The sequence below is a fragment of the Sminthopsis crassicaudata genome, chromosome 2, assembly GCF_048593235.1.
Source record: "Sminthopsis crassicaudata isolate SCR6 chromosome 2, ASM4859323v1, whole genome shotgun sequence".
In the NCBI taxonomy this organism is placed as follows: domain Eukaryota; kingdom Metazoa; phylum Chordata; class Mammalia; order Dasyuromorphia; family Dasyuridae; genus Sminthopsis; species Sminthopsis crassicaudata.
This window is the reverse complement of record NC_133618.1, coordinates 617475466-617494598: the sequence shown is the minus strand read 5'-3', so window position 1 is coordinate 617494598 and position 19133 is coordinate 617475466. Positions and strand designations below refer to the sequence as shown.

Here is a 19133-nt window from a genome sequence, read left to right as displayed (position 1 = left end):
AATTTGTTCATATATTGTCATGGTATAATTAATCTGTTCCGAATTCTCTCCATATTGACCTTCACCAGCTAAGTGCTCAAAAGTGAATTGTGTGTTAACTCCTATTTCCAAATTGCATCTGACTTGAATTTTACATAATTCATGAAATTCCGCAAGCCATAATAAATTTTCTCCAGGTTCCAGACATATCCTTGCTATGGATTTCCAATCATTCGGGGTTAGGACTTCATAAGACAAACCATCTAGTAACATTTTGACATAAGCTGATGTAGCCCCATAAAGGGTACAACCTTTTTTCAAATCCTTAATTTTATTCAAATCTAAAGGTGCATATCTTCTCATTTTATGACCTACAGAATCAATATTTTCAATCACAGGATATGCATGTATAAAATCACTTATATCCTGTCCTTCTCTCTTAGCTTTAACCAATGCTTTTTCTAATCTTGTCATAGGCTTAGGCTGCTTCACAGGCAATTCTGTTTGTGTTTCTGCCTCTTCCTCTCCTCCTTCTTGCTCCACCCCTGAAGGGTTAATTGAGGGAGGAGATGGGAGGTGCTCCTGTTGCTCAGAATTGTACTTAACTTCATTGTTATCTGATTCATCCTTTTCACCTAGTTTAGTTGACACTTCCCCATTTTGCTCCTTCATCTCTTCCTTTAGAATAACATTGTTTAAAGCCAATTGGATTACATTGTATATATGAATTGTATCTTTGGAAATTGAGTTTGGCCTGGAATTGTAGTGTTCACCTAATTGCTTTCCTACTAATTCCCATTCATCTGGATCCAATTCTTCTTCCAGAGAAAAAGAAGGACATATAACCTTCACAGTTCTTAAAAGTTCAGTAATCTCCTCTAAAATTATAATCAATCCTTGGCTTTTCATAACCTTGATGATGCTCTCTAAACATTTTCCTTGAACAGAAGGTGTTTGCCCCATTTCAGCTATAAGAGATTCCTGGTTTAGTCCTTAACAAGTTCCTTATTTATCTATTAGCACACTCACTTAATCTTTAACAAAGTTTCCTCGTTACTCACGGTTCTGGGTCAGAGAAACTGAGATCTGGATGGGAGGCTTTTCCACTGGAATCAGGACCGTATCTGTCCCTGTTCGGGCGCCAAATTGCGAAGGTCTGGTCTAGCTCTTCTTGTCAGGATAAGCAAATGTCCTGGCCCCACGTTGGGCGCCAATTGTTGCGAGCTGTCGTCTCTAGAAGCTGCCGGATCGCTCTCTGGGAAGAGATCTGCTGTGTCTACTCAAATCTTTAAGACAGATTCTTCTTCCTGTAGTGAACCGTTGTCTCCAGGCAGTTGCTGTAAACTCTTGTCCTTAGAAGTGACTTCCCTTCCTGCAGAGAGCCCCGTCAGGCCTGATGTAATGCAGAGAGTCTTCTTCTTTCTCTGAGAGTCCTCTCTTTTATTCTCCCAGAGAATGGGCGTGGGATAATGCAAGGGCTTCTGGGAAGAACCACCCCAGCCAATGGGCTTGCTCCTTCTATCAAGTCAACCTGAGTTCTCACCTTGTAATTGTCCAGAAAACCTGAATTCTCACCTTGTCACTGTCCAGACAACCTCAGTTCTCACTTAGTAATCCTAACAATAGGTAGAAAGTAAATAGCAAGAGAATATTAAAAATAAGGAAGGATTAGAAAGGAAAGGCTTTTCAGAGGCAGAGGTAAGGCAGAAGGATGTTCTGTTTGTAGGGGAACCACTTGTACAAAGGCATGGAGTCAACAGCAGAATTTTCTAACCTAAAAAGAATCAGTTAGCTAGCAGGTCAGTTTGGAATGAACAGTGTATGAAGGGGAATAATGTGAAATAAGACTAAAAAGAATGGGTGGACCCCAGCTTCCAGAGGCCTTTAAATATCAAGCAATGCTTTTGGATTTTATTATGTAGGTAACCCTAATCTCTACTGAAGTCCAGTCCCACATTGTCTCTGCTTACTGGCTGTCTCTACCTCAGTATTGTAACAGCACTTCCAATTCAATGTATCTAAATGAGAATTCATTTTCACAAACATCAAGAACTGCTCTAAACTTCCCTATTTCTGTTGTAGGTGCAACTATCCATTTGAAACACCCAGATTTATCACCTCCATCATCTTCAACCCCTTCCTTTTCTCTACCTCACCCCTCTCAGTCTTCAGCAGTAGGTTAATCTTATCAATTTTACTTACATACCCTCTTTTGTATCTGCCCTCTTCTAATTCACAGAACCATCACCTGAGTTGAGACTCTTATTTGCCCTATGATCATAGCCTCCTAATTGCTCTCTGTCATTTCTGTTCTCTCCCTTCTTCAGTCTATATACTCCATATAGAAACCGTATTGATATTTCTAAAACAAAAATCAAAACACTCTCTGCCTTTCTGTTGTTTCTAAGAAAAACAAACACTTTGGATAGACTTAAATGTCTTTGACTATCATTTCCCCACCTACTTTTCTAAACTAACGGGACATGTTATATCACATTATCTATTCTTCTTTTCAAACAGGCCTATTTGCTATTTTCTGAATTGAGTATCACATCTTCCTCCTCAGTTCCTTCCCCCATGACTAAAATATGTTCTATGCTCATCTCTGTTTCTTAGAATCCTAGCTTCTTTCTTGGCCCCATGCTGGTGCTATGTTTAATATAAAACTTTTTCTGGACATTCTTTTACCCCATCTGCCAAGTGTGGTTAGTGTTCTTTCTCTCCTAGAGGAAGCTCAGCTACTCAAGGATAGAGAGCATAATGGCTGGACTCAAGAAGACCTGAGCTAGTCACTTAATCTTTTCCTCACCTATAAAATAAGGATAATTATAGCACCTACTTCCCAGGGTTTTTGTGAGGATCAAATGAGGTAAATGTAAAACACTTGACAGTGCCCTTTTCTTTTTATTCCTCAACATTCTGCTCCACCCCCAACCATACTCCTCTGTATTTCCTAATCTGTCTGTTATCCCAATACGAGTCTCTAGTAGGCAAAAGCTGTTTTTTTTGTTTTTTTTTATTCCTTAAGAGAGTGTTTTATGCATCATTATTACTCTGTAAATATTTCATACATTGAATTGAATATGCTCTGCTTATAATTTAGTAGGGCAAAAGAGACATATAACAGAGCAACAAATAAATAGGTAAAACATGAGAGCTAGGTAAGTGAAACAACCAAAAAAACTTTTTTTTTTTTTTTTTTTTAGAAAGTGGGATGTTGCAAAGAGATATAAATGCTAAATAGAGGAGTTCATTTTTCATTCCTGAACTGAAAGCCATTAGAGTTTATAGTGGTCACAATATCAGACCTGAGATCATTAAGCTAGGCTCCAAAGAGAATATTAGAACTTGAAATAGGCCTTAAAGGATGAGCAGCCTGGATAGAAAGAGAAAATAGCCAGCTCATGTAGTCAGAATATTTTGTGATCCACTGTTAGAAACACTGAGCTACTTGGAGTTTTACCTTTTTTACACAAACTGCAAACAATGGCTTGAAATAAGAACTTCCTAATTCTAAATGAGATTTTCAAATTGTTGACCTTCAAGTCTACTTAGATAAATGTTGACAATTTGATACCCTACTAATGTTTTGTTCAGCTTCCTTCACTGGTCCCTAAAACACTAAGATAATTTACAATTCCAGTCTCATCTACTTCACTATTATTTTACATTTAATTCAAAAGAATTTGTGTCCTGATATTTCCTGAAATCATATTTCTGATAAAATCTATGCTTGACAAATTCCTTTTAGACAAAGATAATATTATAATAATACTCAGCTTTGAAGCCAAGGGAAAAAGAAAAGAGGTGTCATTGCATTAGTCAAGGAATCCAATGCTTCCTGTATTATAGAAAACCATTGTTCTAATGGGGGTGGAGTGTTCATTACAAAATTATCATGATAATGTAGGCAATGAATATGGCAAAGTAATAAGTTTAATGTCAGTTTTATCCGAAATTCTCAAATGTAGAGGGAATGGAACCCAAGAAGTCTTGAAGACTGAACTAAAAATTAAAGCTCAGTCATTTCCCAAATTTTTGTTGGGAAATTGGTTTGGAGCAGGGAGGGAACAAAACAGATTCAAAATGCTGAGAAATGATCTAGCTAAGAATATGGACCAGTTAGCCAGTCAAAGGCCCAGGAATTAGTGGAATTTAACAGGCCAGCAGAGGCCATGCAAGGGTCCAATTGGCAGAGAAGCACTTACTCAAGAACTATTTTGAACTTTCTTCTTTTAAAGAATATCCATAGCAAAGAATGCCAAGAAACATCCCAGGCACTTACAAAGAACAGTTTGTGGTGCTCTTTTCTAGTATTTTAATTTAAATAGATAATATGTTCTTTTAACCTAGTAAAATGCTGAGTTTGGAGTCAGTGCTCAACACCAATTCTAAATCTGCCTCTTAACTTTTATTACCAGTGTGATGCAACTCTGCATTTTTTATTAGCATTATGCCATGGCTAGAATTCTTTGCTTCTCATATATATTTCCTGGCTTTCTTTGAGTCCCTTCTAAAAATTTGCTGACTAAGAGAAGCTTTTCCCAATCCCTCATAATGCTTGTGCCTTTACTCTGCTGATCATACCCAACTTATATGTCGGTATATGAGTTATTTGCAGGTTTCACTCTGGTTCTTATGGGTTAGCCAAGCCTGAGGTCACTACAATTTCTCAAACCAGAGAAAGCAGAGTGGGGGGTATAAGGTGTATTTAGGGAAGGCTAGTACCTCTGGTGTGAGGACTGCTGAGACTGCTTTCCACTGTTAGGGTCTTCTTGGTTCATTCATCTAACTTTCACTTGTGGCTCCAAAAATCTGAAGCATGCACATTGACCATACCCTATTAAACCCTTTGAGTAGACAGGGTAATTGAGGGATTTCAGCCCCATCAGTGAGTTAGCATGTGAAAATTTCTCCTGGTATAATAGGCAGATGAAAACTGTTCCAATGGTCATAAAAGCAGCTGGAGTGGGTCCTGTGGAGAGCTTAGAGTTTTTTAAGACATTGAAGGTACCAAGGTCATCCCATTGCATCTTGGGCCATTCCCAGTCATCTTGCCTCTGTCCTGCCACTGGATAATGGTGGCTCTGGAAGAGATAGCAAAGTGTGTCCCTCTGCCTCACTGAAATCCAACTTACATCTGAATCAAAAGACATCACCCATATTGTCTTAGCATTTTTACCCATTTCAGAGTCCTGTGGTGACAGGTAACTGGTGAAGCAGCAGTTGGAGATGCCCTGGGAGCTATGAGCACAATCCTACACACAGGCCTAGGCCATAGGATTGTCTTCTCATTGGAAGCAGGGGTGTGATTCAACAGTTCCCCCCTCACCCCCTCCCAGGGGTTAAAGGTTAAAATAAAACCTTTTCAGCATCCCACTGCTCACTTCCAGGTCTGAGGAAAGGGCTAGAAAAGGTACTTTAATAATTGTCTGCTTATCCAGCCCTGGGCTAATTACCATGGCAGGTGGGGATCCCACCCTGAGGTCAAAACATAAAAAATTGTCTTTCTTAATAGCTGATCCTTCACTTAGAAGATTAACATCCACTTGAGAGCCTTTGTGGCTTTAAAAGGAGCCAAGTATTTGCTGCCTGACACTCCAGGAGAAATGCCAGGTGCAGAATAGAGGTCTGTATACAACTTCTATAGGTCTGACAGAGGCCTTTGTCATACTGTTAGTTGTAAGGATTTATGGAAAATTTTGTCAAAATTTGCTGCTCAGAAAAATTCATCAGTATTATGCATCAATTTCATGATGGCCTACTTGCTTGGGTTCAGGATAACTGACAATGCTCTTGCATTACATCCAGTCACCATTGTAGTGAAATAAGACTGTGTGTTTGCTCCCAAGCTTTTTTAGAATGATGCTCTCAGCCATATTATCAAGTCCTTTCAATGAGGACAAGCACAGCTTCAGGGTCAGCTACAGCACTGATGATTAGTTCTTCAACTTGAAAAGGCTGTAAACCAAGACTAAAGCGAAGTGTTGGTACATGATTATTTGTTTGCAGATGATTATGTACTCAGTGCAGCCTCTGAAACGCAATAAAGTATGAATCTATTTCCTGCTAATTTTTTATGCTAATTTTAGCCTAACAATGAATACCAACAAACATCCCAAATGGAGAAGTTTTGAATGCTGTGGATTAGTTCACTTATCATGGCAGTATACTTTCCAAAGATGTACACATTGATAGTGAAGTTGAAATATATAGTGCTAAAACTATCTCATTGTTTGGGAAGAGAATCCTTCCCAAATGTTTACATGGACTATTTGTTCCTGACTTGTGATATATTCTGAACTCTTATTGGTTTGATCAGCTACAGATAGGCTATAACTTGACTTTAATACAGTGCTGTCATTTTGGTGTCTCCAGGAATAAAGGATAACATCCAAGTTATTTGCATCTTGTCTTTCTCATTAGACTGAAAAAGCCTTATTTGTGTTTTTCTGTCTCCATTCCATTCTTTTTAAATTCAATACAGTAGGTATTAAACAATAAATCCTTGTTTGTTTAACATGCATGATAAATAGGAAATGAACTAAAAGCGGGAAGGCATTAAAATTAAGAAATGAGATTGAGGTAGGATGGGTAGATCTGAGAATTCATGAGCCTAGAGTTAATGACTAACTCTATGGAAGCTAATGCAATCACCAAATAAAATAGGAGAGGGGAGAAGGAAAGTAAGCCCAGGGCAAAACCACGAAGGACACCTCTAACTAGTTAAAGGGCATGATCTGGAAGATGATCCAGCTAAGGAAAAGGAGCAATCAGGTAGGGAGAGAAGTGGTGTCCAAAAAACATACAGAGACCAAAACATTGAGGAGGAGGAGGGGTGAATAGTGATCAGTAATGTCAGAGATTACAGAAAGTAAAAGAGAATGAGATTTGTTTAAAAGTCCATAGTATTTGTCAATTAAGAAATCATTGGTGACTTTGGAAAGAAAACTTATGGTGAAATGACGAGGTTGGAAGCCAGGTTTTAAGGAGTTAAGAAAAAAGTGTGAAGAGAAAAGGGGGTTTCCAATGTAGATGGCCCTTTCAAGGAGTTTAACAACAGACACAAGAGATATAGGATGATAATTAGTGGGAATGGATGAATTGAGTGGTGAGTTTTGTTTTTTTTCATATGGAGGAGAGACATAAGCATTTTTATAAACAATAGAGAAAATATTGAGAATAAGTGGTGGTGTGGGAATTACAGAAGGGGCAATCTTCTGGAAAAGATGCAGTGGAATATGTCATAAATGAAATGGAGCTAGAGAGATTTAAGGTAAATCTAGGTTGAATGTGAGAGAGAAAATATCTAATAATTATAGCTGTCTAACTTATGGAATTTGCTCCCTCTTTTAGGCAGAAATCCTTATAGGATTTCTGACCATGGACTTTTAGGTAATATGACCAAAAATAGAGGACTAGACTTTCTCTCTCTGATCATCACCTTTCAAAGGTCTCCAAAACAAAAATTATATTCCAAAGATAAAACAACCTTAGTTGTTTTCATAGCTTAGGACACCATGCTCCTAAAAGAAGGTTTAAAACAGCACTTCATGAACTTAATGCCTACCTTGAGATAACTCAGCAACCCTTCTCTTATCTCCCAACATGTTACCAGCAGTGAAGCTACTGTAGCTAACTTGATCTACAGGTTTTTAATAAAGCACACCCCTTTCAATGGTCCTCCTTTCTCTTCTCATTGTTGAGGAGATTCAAGCCACAGACTGCAGAAATGTATTGATTTATTAATTGTTAATGACCAATGCCTCTGCAACATTGGTATTCTAAAAGATCTTTATTGGAGAGAGAAGGTCCAGAGGAAAAGGCCCAAGAATATTTTGACTTAAAAGAGAGCTCCAAACACATGCCTACCAATCCTCTCTACTCCCACCTCCTCTCCTAGATCTAAACTACAGAAATTATCTTAGTCTACAATAATATTAGCAGAACAACATTATTAACTATGAGCAGCAAACTGAGTAACTGAATAAGAGACAAGACATCATGAGAAGTATGAAGGTAGAGAGAGGGTTGTGTAGAGTTATGTGGCATTCCATTAAGCTCAATATTCATTTGGGAACAGTTTCTGCCCTATCACCCCCCAAATCCCAAGGTATGTGAATTTGTAAATTGCCTGGTATGAAGTGAGGCTGAGTTGCTCTGAAACCAGCCTTCCAAGGATATGACCACCAGAGAGAAGGAAGTCAGAAAATGATCAGTAGGGAAAAATAAGGAGTAAAAACTTTTAATTACCAAAAATTCTCTGAAGGGAAAAAACTCAAGAGACCTTGAGCATAGGCAGTTAAATCAATAGGGAAAACATTAATTGCAAAAGGAAATGTGGCCTCCAAATCTAATAAATTAAGGTCTGTATAAATAAACTATAAAATCAATAAAAATGTCTCAATACTTGATAATTCAAAAAATCCTATGGCATTTGAGGGGTCCCAGGAATTATAACATGTTCCTGAGTGGCTTAAAATAGGAATGAGATTTGTGAGAACAGAAGTTGTTACTTTCACAGCCAAAATTGGCAAAATAGAAGAACGTGAATCTGAGATGGCAGATTTCACCAAAAAAACTAAAGAGAGGACAACAAATAAATGGGAAAACAAATGTGAAGAGCAAAATGCATTAACATTAAGAGAAAACATGTTCTCTGTTAAAGTAAAACATTGATCTTAAAGATAGTGTGCATAAAGACAACCTAAGAGTTATAGATTTCCCAGAAGAACAACTAGACTCTACCCCCCCACACACACAAATGAACACTTATATAAAAAATAACAACAAAGAAGCTCCCAGAACTTCTAAATACCTCAAATTAAATAGAAGTTGAAAAAAAAAATGCATACATTGTTTCTGGAGAAAACAAAAACCCAAGGCTGCAAATTATGATAGTGGTTAAATTTAGTAATTCAGTTTGGAAATCACAAATTCTGCAACTGACCTGGAGAAACAATTTCAGATTCAAAGAAAAGGAAATTTGAGTAATATTAGACTATTCCAAACCCACAGAAAAAGAATAATGTCATGCAAAGAACAGTGGAATTCATGATCCAGCCTAGGTGACTTATACTGCAAACTAACCCTAAATGAAAAAAATATGGACATTAAATAATATTGAGGCATTTGAATTATGTTAAAAAGAAAACCAGACCTGATGTGAACAAATACATAGCCATACACAGCGATAGCAAGAGAGTAACATCAGAGAGACCAGGAAGAGATTTTTAAATATACCCAAATAGACAAGGGTCAGGGTGGAAGTCATGTAAAAATAATGTGGAAAAGAGATCCTGGGCCATTGTAAATAGAATCTTGTGACATCCTGGCTATTAGGATTTTGGAGAGGGTTTGGTACTGTATTACAAAATAGGAAAGGTGTATGGAAGAGCAGAGGGGAAGTGAATCTAGAGGAGTATGTGATAGGCCCTGAAGGTAATCTCTCTAGTCTCATAGAAAGAGAAGAACCTGTTGGTGAATAGATAAAGACAGGAGAAAAGAAGAGAAAAGTGATGGATATTGGAAGTTCTACTGATGGATGTTCTTATAGATGAAGGAAAATGGGAACCATATGCTGAGTTTTGAGATGGGAGGTGTGGAAATTCCTTGGGCCAACTAACACCTGGGAGCCTGACTAAGGGAAATTTTGAGGCAAATAGGAGAAGGAAAGTAATCTGGGAGAGAACATAGGTCACTGGCAGGCTGCATAATTGACAGTGGAAGGAGAAGATCATCCCTGCTATGGAACTGTGTTCTTTCTGCAGCTACAGAAATTGACATTGTTCTGGGAATGAAATATAATGGAAAAGGAGAATTTGCAGGGTAAGCATCAACTTGGATACCTTGGAAGTTTTGACTCCTTGAGAAATTCAGAGAACAGAGAAGGATTAAATCAAAAATAAGAGACCATGAATGAGAGAATGAACATCTAGAGTAGACAGAAAGAAGAGATGTAGAATGACAAGATTGAGAAAACCTATCTGGAATGGGACACCAAAAAATGAAATTCAAAAACTTAATGAACTGAATTAGGTGGAGAAGAAAATGACATTTAAGATGGAGAAAGATGAGGAAAGATTTAAATAATCAGGTAAAAGTTGAACAGAAAAGAGGAAAGGGACATTTATTTGGCTAAGATAAGGAATGAGAAGGAAAGATTTAAATAAATAGATAAAAATTGGGGGGAAAAGATTACTAAGCAAAATTCTAAAGAGAAAATGGTAACAAAAAATGGAAAGAATACATGGGTGAGGTGAAGAAAACCAGTGATTATAGGACCATCCTAAAAACATATATTAAGCTAAAGTAAATGAAAGAGGATAGTACTATTTACAGCAGTAGAGATAAAAGAAAACCAAGTTAAAAACCCAACATTAGTCAAAATAAAGTTTGTAACTTTAAATATGAATGGATTAAACAATCCAATAAAATGAAAAAGATCAGATAAGAAGCAATATGCCATTATCTGTTCATTACAAAAAACACATTTCACAAAAATATGGAACTGAAAAAGTTGCTGGAGAAACTACTTCTAAAAGACTTATGACATATAAAGGAGATTTCAAAAGTATAAAATGTATTTTTTTAGCATTATATGAAAATTTTTCAAAAATTGAGTATTAGGACACATAGGCTCTGAAAACAAATGTAAAAAAGACAGAAATAGTAAATACATCCTTTAAAAAAGATATAGTGCTCCATTGGAGCACCCAAAAAAAGATACAGAAGCAATTGGCAATTTAATAGTAAAATCCAAACAGTGAAGGGTTTAAAGAACAAATCACTAAAATTGTAATTTTGTGAAAGAAAGCAATAATGAAGAAACAATATACCACAGTTTTTAGGATACAGTTAAATCCTACAGAGAAAAAAAATATCACAAGCATATATCAAGGGAATGGGAAAATTGAGGATTATTATAAAATGAACAAGTGATACCCAAATTAAGCCCCAAAGACATTAAAAATTAGAAAATAAGTAAATTGAAAACTAAAGAAAAATCCATAGAAATGATAAAAAATGGTAAATCTTCAGCTAATCTGATTCAAAAGAAAGTGTAAAATGAAATGAAAAATAAAAAGCAAATTAGCAAGATGAATCTCAGCTGAATGATCACTTATTGGGGAAGTTAATAGGAATTTTTGTTATTTTTTTTTTCACTTGCAGAGTCTGATCTTTCTGATTTTTAAACCAAATGCTAGAGTTATTGAGAGTAGGGAGAATGTTTTAGAAGTCATTAGGCAGCAATATGTTGGGAAATGTTTGGGTTTTTTTGTCTTTGTTTCCGTTTTAAGTCTAGCACACTTGGCATACTGTAGATAGTTAAATGCTTATTGAATTAGGAAGAGGATGTTATTTGCTTCACACCATTAAATTAAGGAGTGAAGAAACGTGATGGTAGAAATAGGTATTGATCCCTAATCCTATGCATGTAAATGCAGGGAGGAGAAGGGAAAAATTACAACTTATAGACTAGTTTGCTCACAAATTCAAGCCAACACTTAAGCACAGTCCCTGACATATAGTCACTTGACTTGAGTCATTTGAGGATAGCTAGATGGGGCCAGTGGTAGAGCACCCAGCCTGGAATCAGGAAGAGTTATCTCCCTGAGTTAAAAATCTGGCCTCTAGATACTTAATAGATGTGTGATTCTAGGTATGTCTCTTAATTCTCTTTACCTCAGTTTCCTCATTTGTAAAAATAAACTGAAGAAAGAAATGGCAAACTACTCTAGTATCTCTACCAAGAAAGCCTCAAATGGGATCGCGAACATCTGAACTTCAGATTGACAATATCAATTGTTAAAGGGCATAGTGAAAGGAAAGCAGGGAGAAAAAGGCTTAGAGATAATTGTAAGCATATATTAAGGAGGTATATAAAGGATAACAAGATTGAAGAAAGTAAGAATTTGGTATTATCAGCTAGTGATTCTTGTTGTCAATAGGGGACAGGCAGCTCAGAATAGAGGAAATTTTGTGATTCAAAGATTCAAAGGTACAAGAGATTATTCAAGGTAGGCAGTATATGGATAATCAGAGAAAAAGTTAATTGGGGGAAAAAAAGACTTGAATTTATAAGCTTCAGATTTCTTCCAATTTAAATATTAATTTCACATTATATACCTCTGCTTTCTAGTGACCTCATCTGTAGCTTTAGGTTGCCCACAGGAAGATGTAGACTTGCTTTCAAATTTTCAGGACTAAAAAAAAAAAAGCACATTCTAGCTTATTGAGATTTTAAATAGTAGTTGGAACTCAGCTGGTCAGCGAATTCTCTTAAACCTTAATACTAATCTTATGCCTCTTTTGTGTTTGAATCCTCCTTGTTTGTTCTTTTCTTGAAATCTCCTAAGGTGTTTTATTTGCCATAACACTGATTTATTTGAATTGTCAACCTTTCTTGCATCCTTTATTATTGGTAACAATTTTTATGAACACAAAACTATCTTGGTTTTAGAGACAAATAGAGATTGGTATTCTTTCTTGTTTTTGTATACTTCATCTTCCACTTTTCATATGTACAAAAGCAAAAGACAAAAAAAACTAGCCTCATTGTAGCTTAGAATTCTTCCTGAAAACTCTTTGAAATATACATTTTGGTAAAATAGTTTTTGTCACCTCTATAGTGATAGATTTGGCATGACAGGTAGGTCCTGTTGAATTAAAGAGGTCCTCATTGGAGTAGTTTCCGCCTGTTCATAAAGATTTCTTAACATACTGAATTCTTTCTGAATATCTTCATCTCATTCAAAACATTTACATTTTTTCTTATCATTTTGCTTTTCTAGGAGGAATATAGAACTGAAGGTATCAGCTGGCACAACATAGACTATATTGATAATAGTGGCTGCATAAATCTCATTAGCAAGAAACCAACAGGACTCCTCCACCTGCTGGACGAAGAAAGCAAGTGAGTGTGATACTGGTTGAAATGCTTAGTTGGACGCTTGGTTCTTACTCACTCTGAAACTTCACACAATCTAAGTAGGCTATGATTTACATGCACTTTTTTTTTTTTTTTTTTTTTTTTGGGGAGGCTGGGGTTAAGTGACTTGCTCAAGGTCACACAGCTAGGAAGTGTTAAGTGTCTGAGACCAGATTTGAACTGAGGTTCTCCTGAATTCAAGGCTGGCGCTCTATCCACTGCACCATCTGGCTGCCCCTACATGCACTTTCAATTCTGAAATTAGGAGATGAGATAAGAAAGGCTCCTCATGACTGGATCCTTGAGTTCTGTTTTTTCCTTAACTTATGGAATCTTCAACTTTGTAAATTTGAAATCACTTTTTTTTTGGGGGGGGAAAGGGAGTAGGGAAGCTGCTAATCTATGCTTTGATGTCCATTATGTACTTTTTAATCTTGTAAGATACTATGTATCTTTAGGATACATTTTGCCAACCTGAGCATCTCTACAGCATTTAAGAAGTAGTTTGAATGATCTTGGTATGTCTACACCTAATAATTATAATTTAATTTAAAAAAAAAAAACCTGATTCTAAAGTCAGAAGGCTTGAACTTAGTCTATTGCATGACCTTGGACAGATTATTTATCTTGTCAGTAAGCTTCATTATCCTTATTTGTAAATTGAGGTTATGATTTAAAATAACCTTAAGGTCCCTGTCCAACTCTGAAATCCTTTAATCCTCTGGAACCAGCTTTAGGAATAGGTTGAAAAAAGTTACCACCTAATATTTTAACTTGCCCAGTGTTGTTACTTTGCTTACTCTATGAGCCAATTTTCTGAATTCAAGATCACTTATGTATTTATATAATATATCTTAAAAACTTTGCTGACCCTTTTGTAAATATATCTTACTCATTAGAAAAGAGGTTATTGATAAAAGGAACCAGGGGTATTCCTTTTTCAATTGTATTTAGGTATACACTGGAGATCATATGTAAATTATTTTGTTTATGAAATAAGTATTTTGCTCTTTAGGGGAAAATTTCTTTATTATAAGCATTTAGGCAAAGTTTATATTTCAACACTATTCATTGTGTTGATAATTAGTTTTTTAGATTTCGTACAATTCTTAATGATTTGGAGCCCTTTCTTGGAAAAATATTTTCATAATTGCAGATAAATTGAGTACTACTTTTGTTTCTGGCAATTATATATCTACAACTGTATCTGTACCTATAGTTTGCTGAGAATTTGAAACACAATTTCATATTTTTATTAGCTATATGTCTATGTGTGTGTGCGAATCTGTCTGTCTGTCTGAGATTCATTTATAGAAAGGACAGACCAAATGTTATTCCTTCAATACAGTGGTAAAATTTCAAATTATATGTGTAAAGGAGATGCAAAATATCACTGGATATCACAGCAGATGATTTTCTTGTCATAATCTAATATTATTAGGCCACTATGTTATGTAACAAGTCACTATATTAAATTCATCTCTTAAGTAATCAGGAGTATATGTTATTATAAAGTGTGAGCAAATCATGTATTGAGAAAAGGAGGTAATCAGTCCTAGAGTTACCTTGTATCCATAGTTACATTGATATCCTTCCCCCCCCCCTTAAGTGACTTGCCCAGGGTCACACAGCTAGGAAGTGTTAAGTGTCTGAGATCAGATTTGAACTTGGGTCCTCCTGACAGGGCTGGTGCTCTATCCACTGCGCCACCTAGCTGCCCCCTACATTGATAATCCTAAAAGAAATTACCATAGTATCCAAAAAAAAAGGATGATAAAATATTCAGAAGAAGCTATTTAGCCCATTTGGTAGATGTTCTACAGAAGGTCCTTAGAAGAACCTGATAAAGACATAAATGGATAGTCATCTAGAACAGGGCTTCTTAAACTTTATTTTTTTTTTAACATAATCCCTTTTTGCTCAAGAAATTTCTATGCCAGGTATAAAGATATATAAAATAGATATACAAACTAAGTATTTATTTACTGATAATAAATCATAAAAATTTTATTTTAAATTTTTTTGATATACATATAATTTAACCATTTATTAAAGATGAAGCAAATTTATTTTTATTTATTTAAAGAATTCAATCTTGGTGGAATGTTCGATACCTTTTGTGTAATAAGCCAGAATTCTGGCAACAATTCTTAAAACAAGGTGTTAACTCGGTGGAATTGACAAGACAATGGTTGTGTAGTTTAGCATGGTGATTAATAGTTCTCTAGTTCAATATGATTGATTTAATCTTACAACAAATAATGGTTCCCTAGTGATATAATGATTGGCTTATTATACTTAGCATGACGAATCGATTTAATTGGAATAGAGTATATAAACTAGGGACAAACTCAGCCGTGGAGAGGAAGACTTGACCAGCCTCATGGTGGCTCTCCTGCCTTCATTACTTCTCCACTAAGACTAAGGACTCAGGCTGGTCCCGAGATCATCCGGAGAGCTAGTCCATTACACTTTTGCTATTGCCAAATTTTTTTTGTTATCTCCATATTCATTTAACATGATACATATATAGTTGTGACTCATAGCTTAAAAAACTTTGATCTAAAATAAGGGAGAATTATCTATATAGATGAGGCCATAGCATTTATGAGTAATTTTTATCAGTTAAAATAATACATTTTAAAAATGTAAAATCAGTAAAAGGGTTCACATCAGGTACTTAGCAAACATTTTTAACTTATCCTTTAAATTTTATTGTTTCATTTACTTTATCAGAATATCTTTAGGTTTTATTTGCAGAAGACTTAGGTAGTCTTGATATTTTTTTCATTTGAAGGATGAGAGATGAGATATCAATTTTACCAAGTTAAGTTTTTGGTTTTTTTTTTTTTGGGTTTTTTTTTTTTTTTTTGGTTAGATAGTTCTTTTAGGAAACTTACAGTTTCACTAGAGAAAGGCAATATATTCTTTCATTTGTGTATTGATGAAATATTTACTAAATTATGATGTTTTCTTAAAAATCCTATTTTTGTAGTATGTACCATAATCTAGCCCTCACTTATACTACTGTGATTTCATTGATATCCATCTGGTTTTCTAAATATATTGTAAACTTTTGGAGAGCAGAAGTTTTATATATCTTTCAGATCCTTCCTAATACTTAGCACAGGGCTCAACATATAACAGAAACTCAATAAGTACTTTTAAATTTCTAGATATAACCTTTAAATAAGAACATAAAACAGTAGTAGAATGAGGTTTGCATCAAACTCAGAAAGACAAGTTGAGATAGTAAGGTAAAAGGGTACAGAAGTCCAGTTCTTCTAGGAAAATAGTGATACAGAAAACTGAGAGTAAACAAGAGTAAGTTTTTGTATTCTGTACAAAATATACAAAAAGACACCTCAAACCCAGTATAGGTATAGAGAAGGGTTGCCAATGGAAATTATTATGAATAGACTAGAAGCCAGAAAAGAAAGTGTAGCCTTTCACAAATGGTCCTCAAGTCAGCCATCATACTTAAAGTAAAGTTCAAGCCACTATAATCATATAACTAGAGCCAAGTCCAATTGGTCACTGCACAAGGAAATAGGGCTTGGCTGGGCATTCCTTAAACCATTGGGAGTCACAAGAGACAGGGGCAACTTAGTACCTGGCAGGTTAGCCTAAAAAGTATGGTCTATAATACTTGGTCTAAAGATACTTATGACCCTTTACAAGGGTTAACCAGGTTAAAACTATTTTCATGATGATAAGATGTTTCCATTTCTAATATAAATGTTGATAGGAATAATTTGGTAAACAATAATATAATATAATATAATATAATATAATATAATATAATATAATATAATATAATATAATATAATATAAATAATATAATATAATAATATTATATTTATAATTATATTATAAATAATTTAACCATAGTTGGTCTTTAGCTATTAAATTGCAAACCTCTTTTTTCTTATTTTTCTTCTAACTTAATACTAATTCTGTAACCTTTTCTCTAATAAATAGGTGGTCTTTTACTGTACTTAGATAACTTAGAGATAATTCCTGAGTCAAAAACAAATCTTTTCTATCAGTTAATTTATTTAGTGTTTACTATGTTACAGCTTGATCATTCCTTATTTTCTTCCTCATCCTTTCCATTATAAATCTCCCTATCTTAACATGTAATGTCAAATTTTAGATTTAGCATATGGTATCCTTTTTAATTCTTAATAGAAATTAATAAAGTATAATTTTTTTAAAATGATGATCTGTTTCTAATAACATGACCACTGTACTATTAGATGACCAAATGTCCTTTTATCTGATTTGAATATTTATTTGTAATGATTTATCTTGTTTGGGGGTATGTAATGAAACAGACTCCTCTTCTTCCTTTTCTTTGCCTTTCCAAGGAGTATCTGTGAGTCATTTCTATTTAGATGGATCTTTGTTCTTGTGATTTCTTTTATTTGCATTTCTCTGATCAATAGTGATTTGGAACACTTTCATATGAGCGGAAATAGTTTTAATTTCATCATCTGAAAATTGTCTGTTCATATCCTTTGACCATTTATCAATTGGAGAATGGTTTGATTTCTTATAAATTAGAGTCAGTTCTCTATATATTTTGGAGATGAGGCCTTTATCAGAACCTTTAACTGTAAAAATGTTTTCCCAATTTGTTACTTCCCTTCTAATCTTGTTTGCATTAGTTTTGTTTGTGCAGAAACTTTTTAATTTGGTGTAATCAAAATTTTCTATTTTGTGATCAATAATGGTCTCTAGTTCTCCCTTGGACACAAACTCCTTCCTCCTCCACAAGTCTGAGAGGTAAATCATCCCATGTTCCTCCAATTTATTTATGATTTCATTCTTTATGCCTAAATCTTGGACCCATTTTGATCTAATCTTAGTATGTGGTGTTAAATGTGGATCCATGCCTAGTTTCTGCCATACTGATTTCTTTTATTACAAGAATGTCAAGTCGGATACAATTCTTTGTTTCAGTAGTTTGTTTTAGTACTTGATTTTTGGACAAGAATATAATTTTTGCTTAAGCTATATAAATGTGATGGAATATTATTGTTCTGTAAGAAACAATTAGCAGGTGAATTTTAGAAAGGCTTGAAGAGACTTATATGAATTGCTACTTAGTGAAATTATTGGAAGCAAGAGAACATTGTACACAGCAACAAGATTATATGATGATCAATTCTGATGGTCATGGTTCTTTTCTACAGTGAGGTGATTCAGGACACTTACAATAGTCTTGTTATGGAGAAAGCCATCTGAAACCAGAAAGAGACTGTGAGCTCTAAGTGTGGATCTTAATATAGTATTTTCACCTTTTTTTTTTTTTTTTAATTTGCTTGCCTTTTTTTTTTCTTAATATTTTTCCTTTTCTGATTTTTCTTGTGTAGCATGATAAATGTGGAAATATGTTTAGAAAATTTGCACAGGTTTAACCTATATTGGATTACTTGCAGTCTAGGGGAGGGAGGAGTAAGGAAGAGAAAAAATTTTTGGAACACAAGGTTTTGCAAGGATGAATGCTAAAAACTATCTTTTCATATATTTTGAAAATAAAAAGTTATTTTTTAAAAAAAGAATCACTTTTAGAGTAATGACAGCCAAGTTAAAGTTTATAGAAGGGATAAAAAAAAGCAGTGATTTGGTATTTTACTTGTTTTATGAATTGCCATTGCACCAATTTATCACCAAGTAACTTCTCTATTAGCGATGAATGAGTGTACATTCTGTGGCTGGTACTCAGAAAATAGACTGGGAAACTATTACCAAGACAGAACATGAAATCTTTTTCCCATGATAAATCCTGTCAAGAGCTGACCTTTTACTGGCACAGCCGACTTGAACAATCAGGATCAATCCCATACAACAATGAAGCATGAAAGTAGGATTTACTGGAGTACTTGAGTGCTTAAGTTGGGACTTAGGTTGCATCTTAAAGAAAAGGGATCTTTGTCCTAAGAGCTAAGATTTCCGTGGTTATTGAGAACTGAATTATTAAATAAATTTGTTCCAATGAGTTCTCCCCCTTATTTTTAACTAGTACCAAATTGTTTTGAAAACTTTTGAGCTCTTACATTGGTACGCTCCAGTTCATTCCTACTTTTCATTATTTTCCTTAAGGTTCTTGACCCTAGCCTCCATATGAATTTTAAAAGTTGTTTCTAGTTCTGTAAACTAATCCTTTAGTAATTTGGTCTGATATAAAATAAGTAAATTTTTTGTTTTTAATTGTATT

General features: G+C 34.7%; 1 protein-coding gene across 12 annotated transcripts in view; it reads left to right on the top strand.

Moving 5' to 3' along the window:
• MYO9A (myosin IXA) overlaps positions 1 to 19133 on the top strand; it is a 274357-nt gene that overhangs the window by 160089 nt on the left and 95135 nt on the right. For all 12 annotated transcript variants that reach the window (XM_074296171.1, XM_074296170.1, XM_074296173.1 and 9 more), the window contains one exon: positions 12774 to 12895. In XM_074296171.1, the coding sequence (XP_074152272.1) occupies positions 12774 to 12895 (122 nt within the window). The remainder of the gene's footprint in view (positions 1 to 12773; positions 12896 to 19133) is intronic.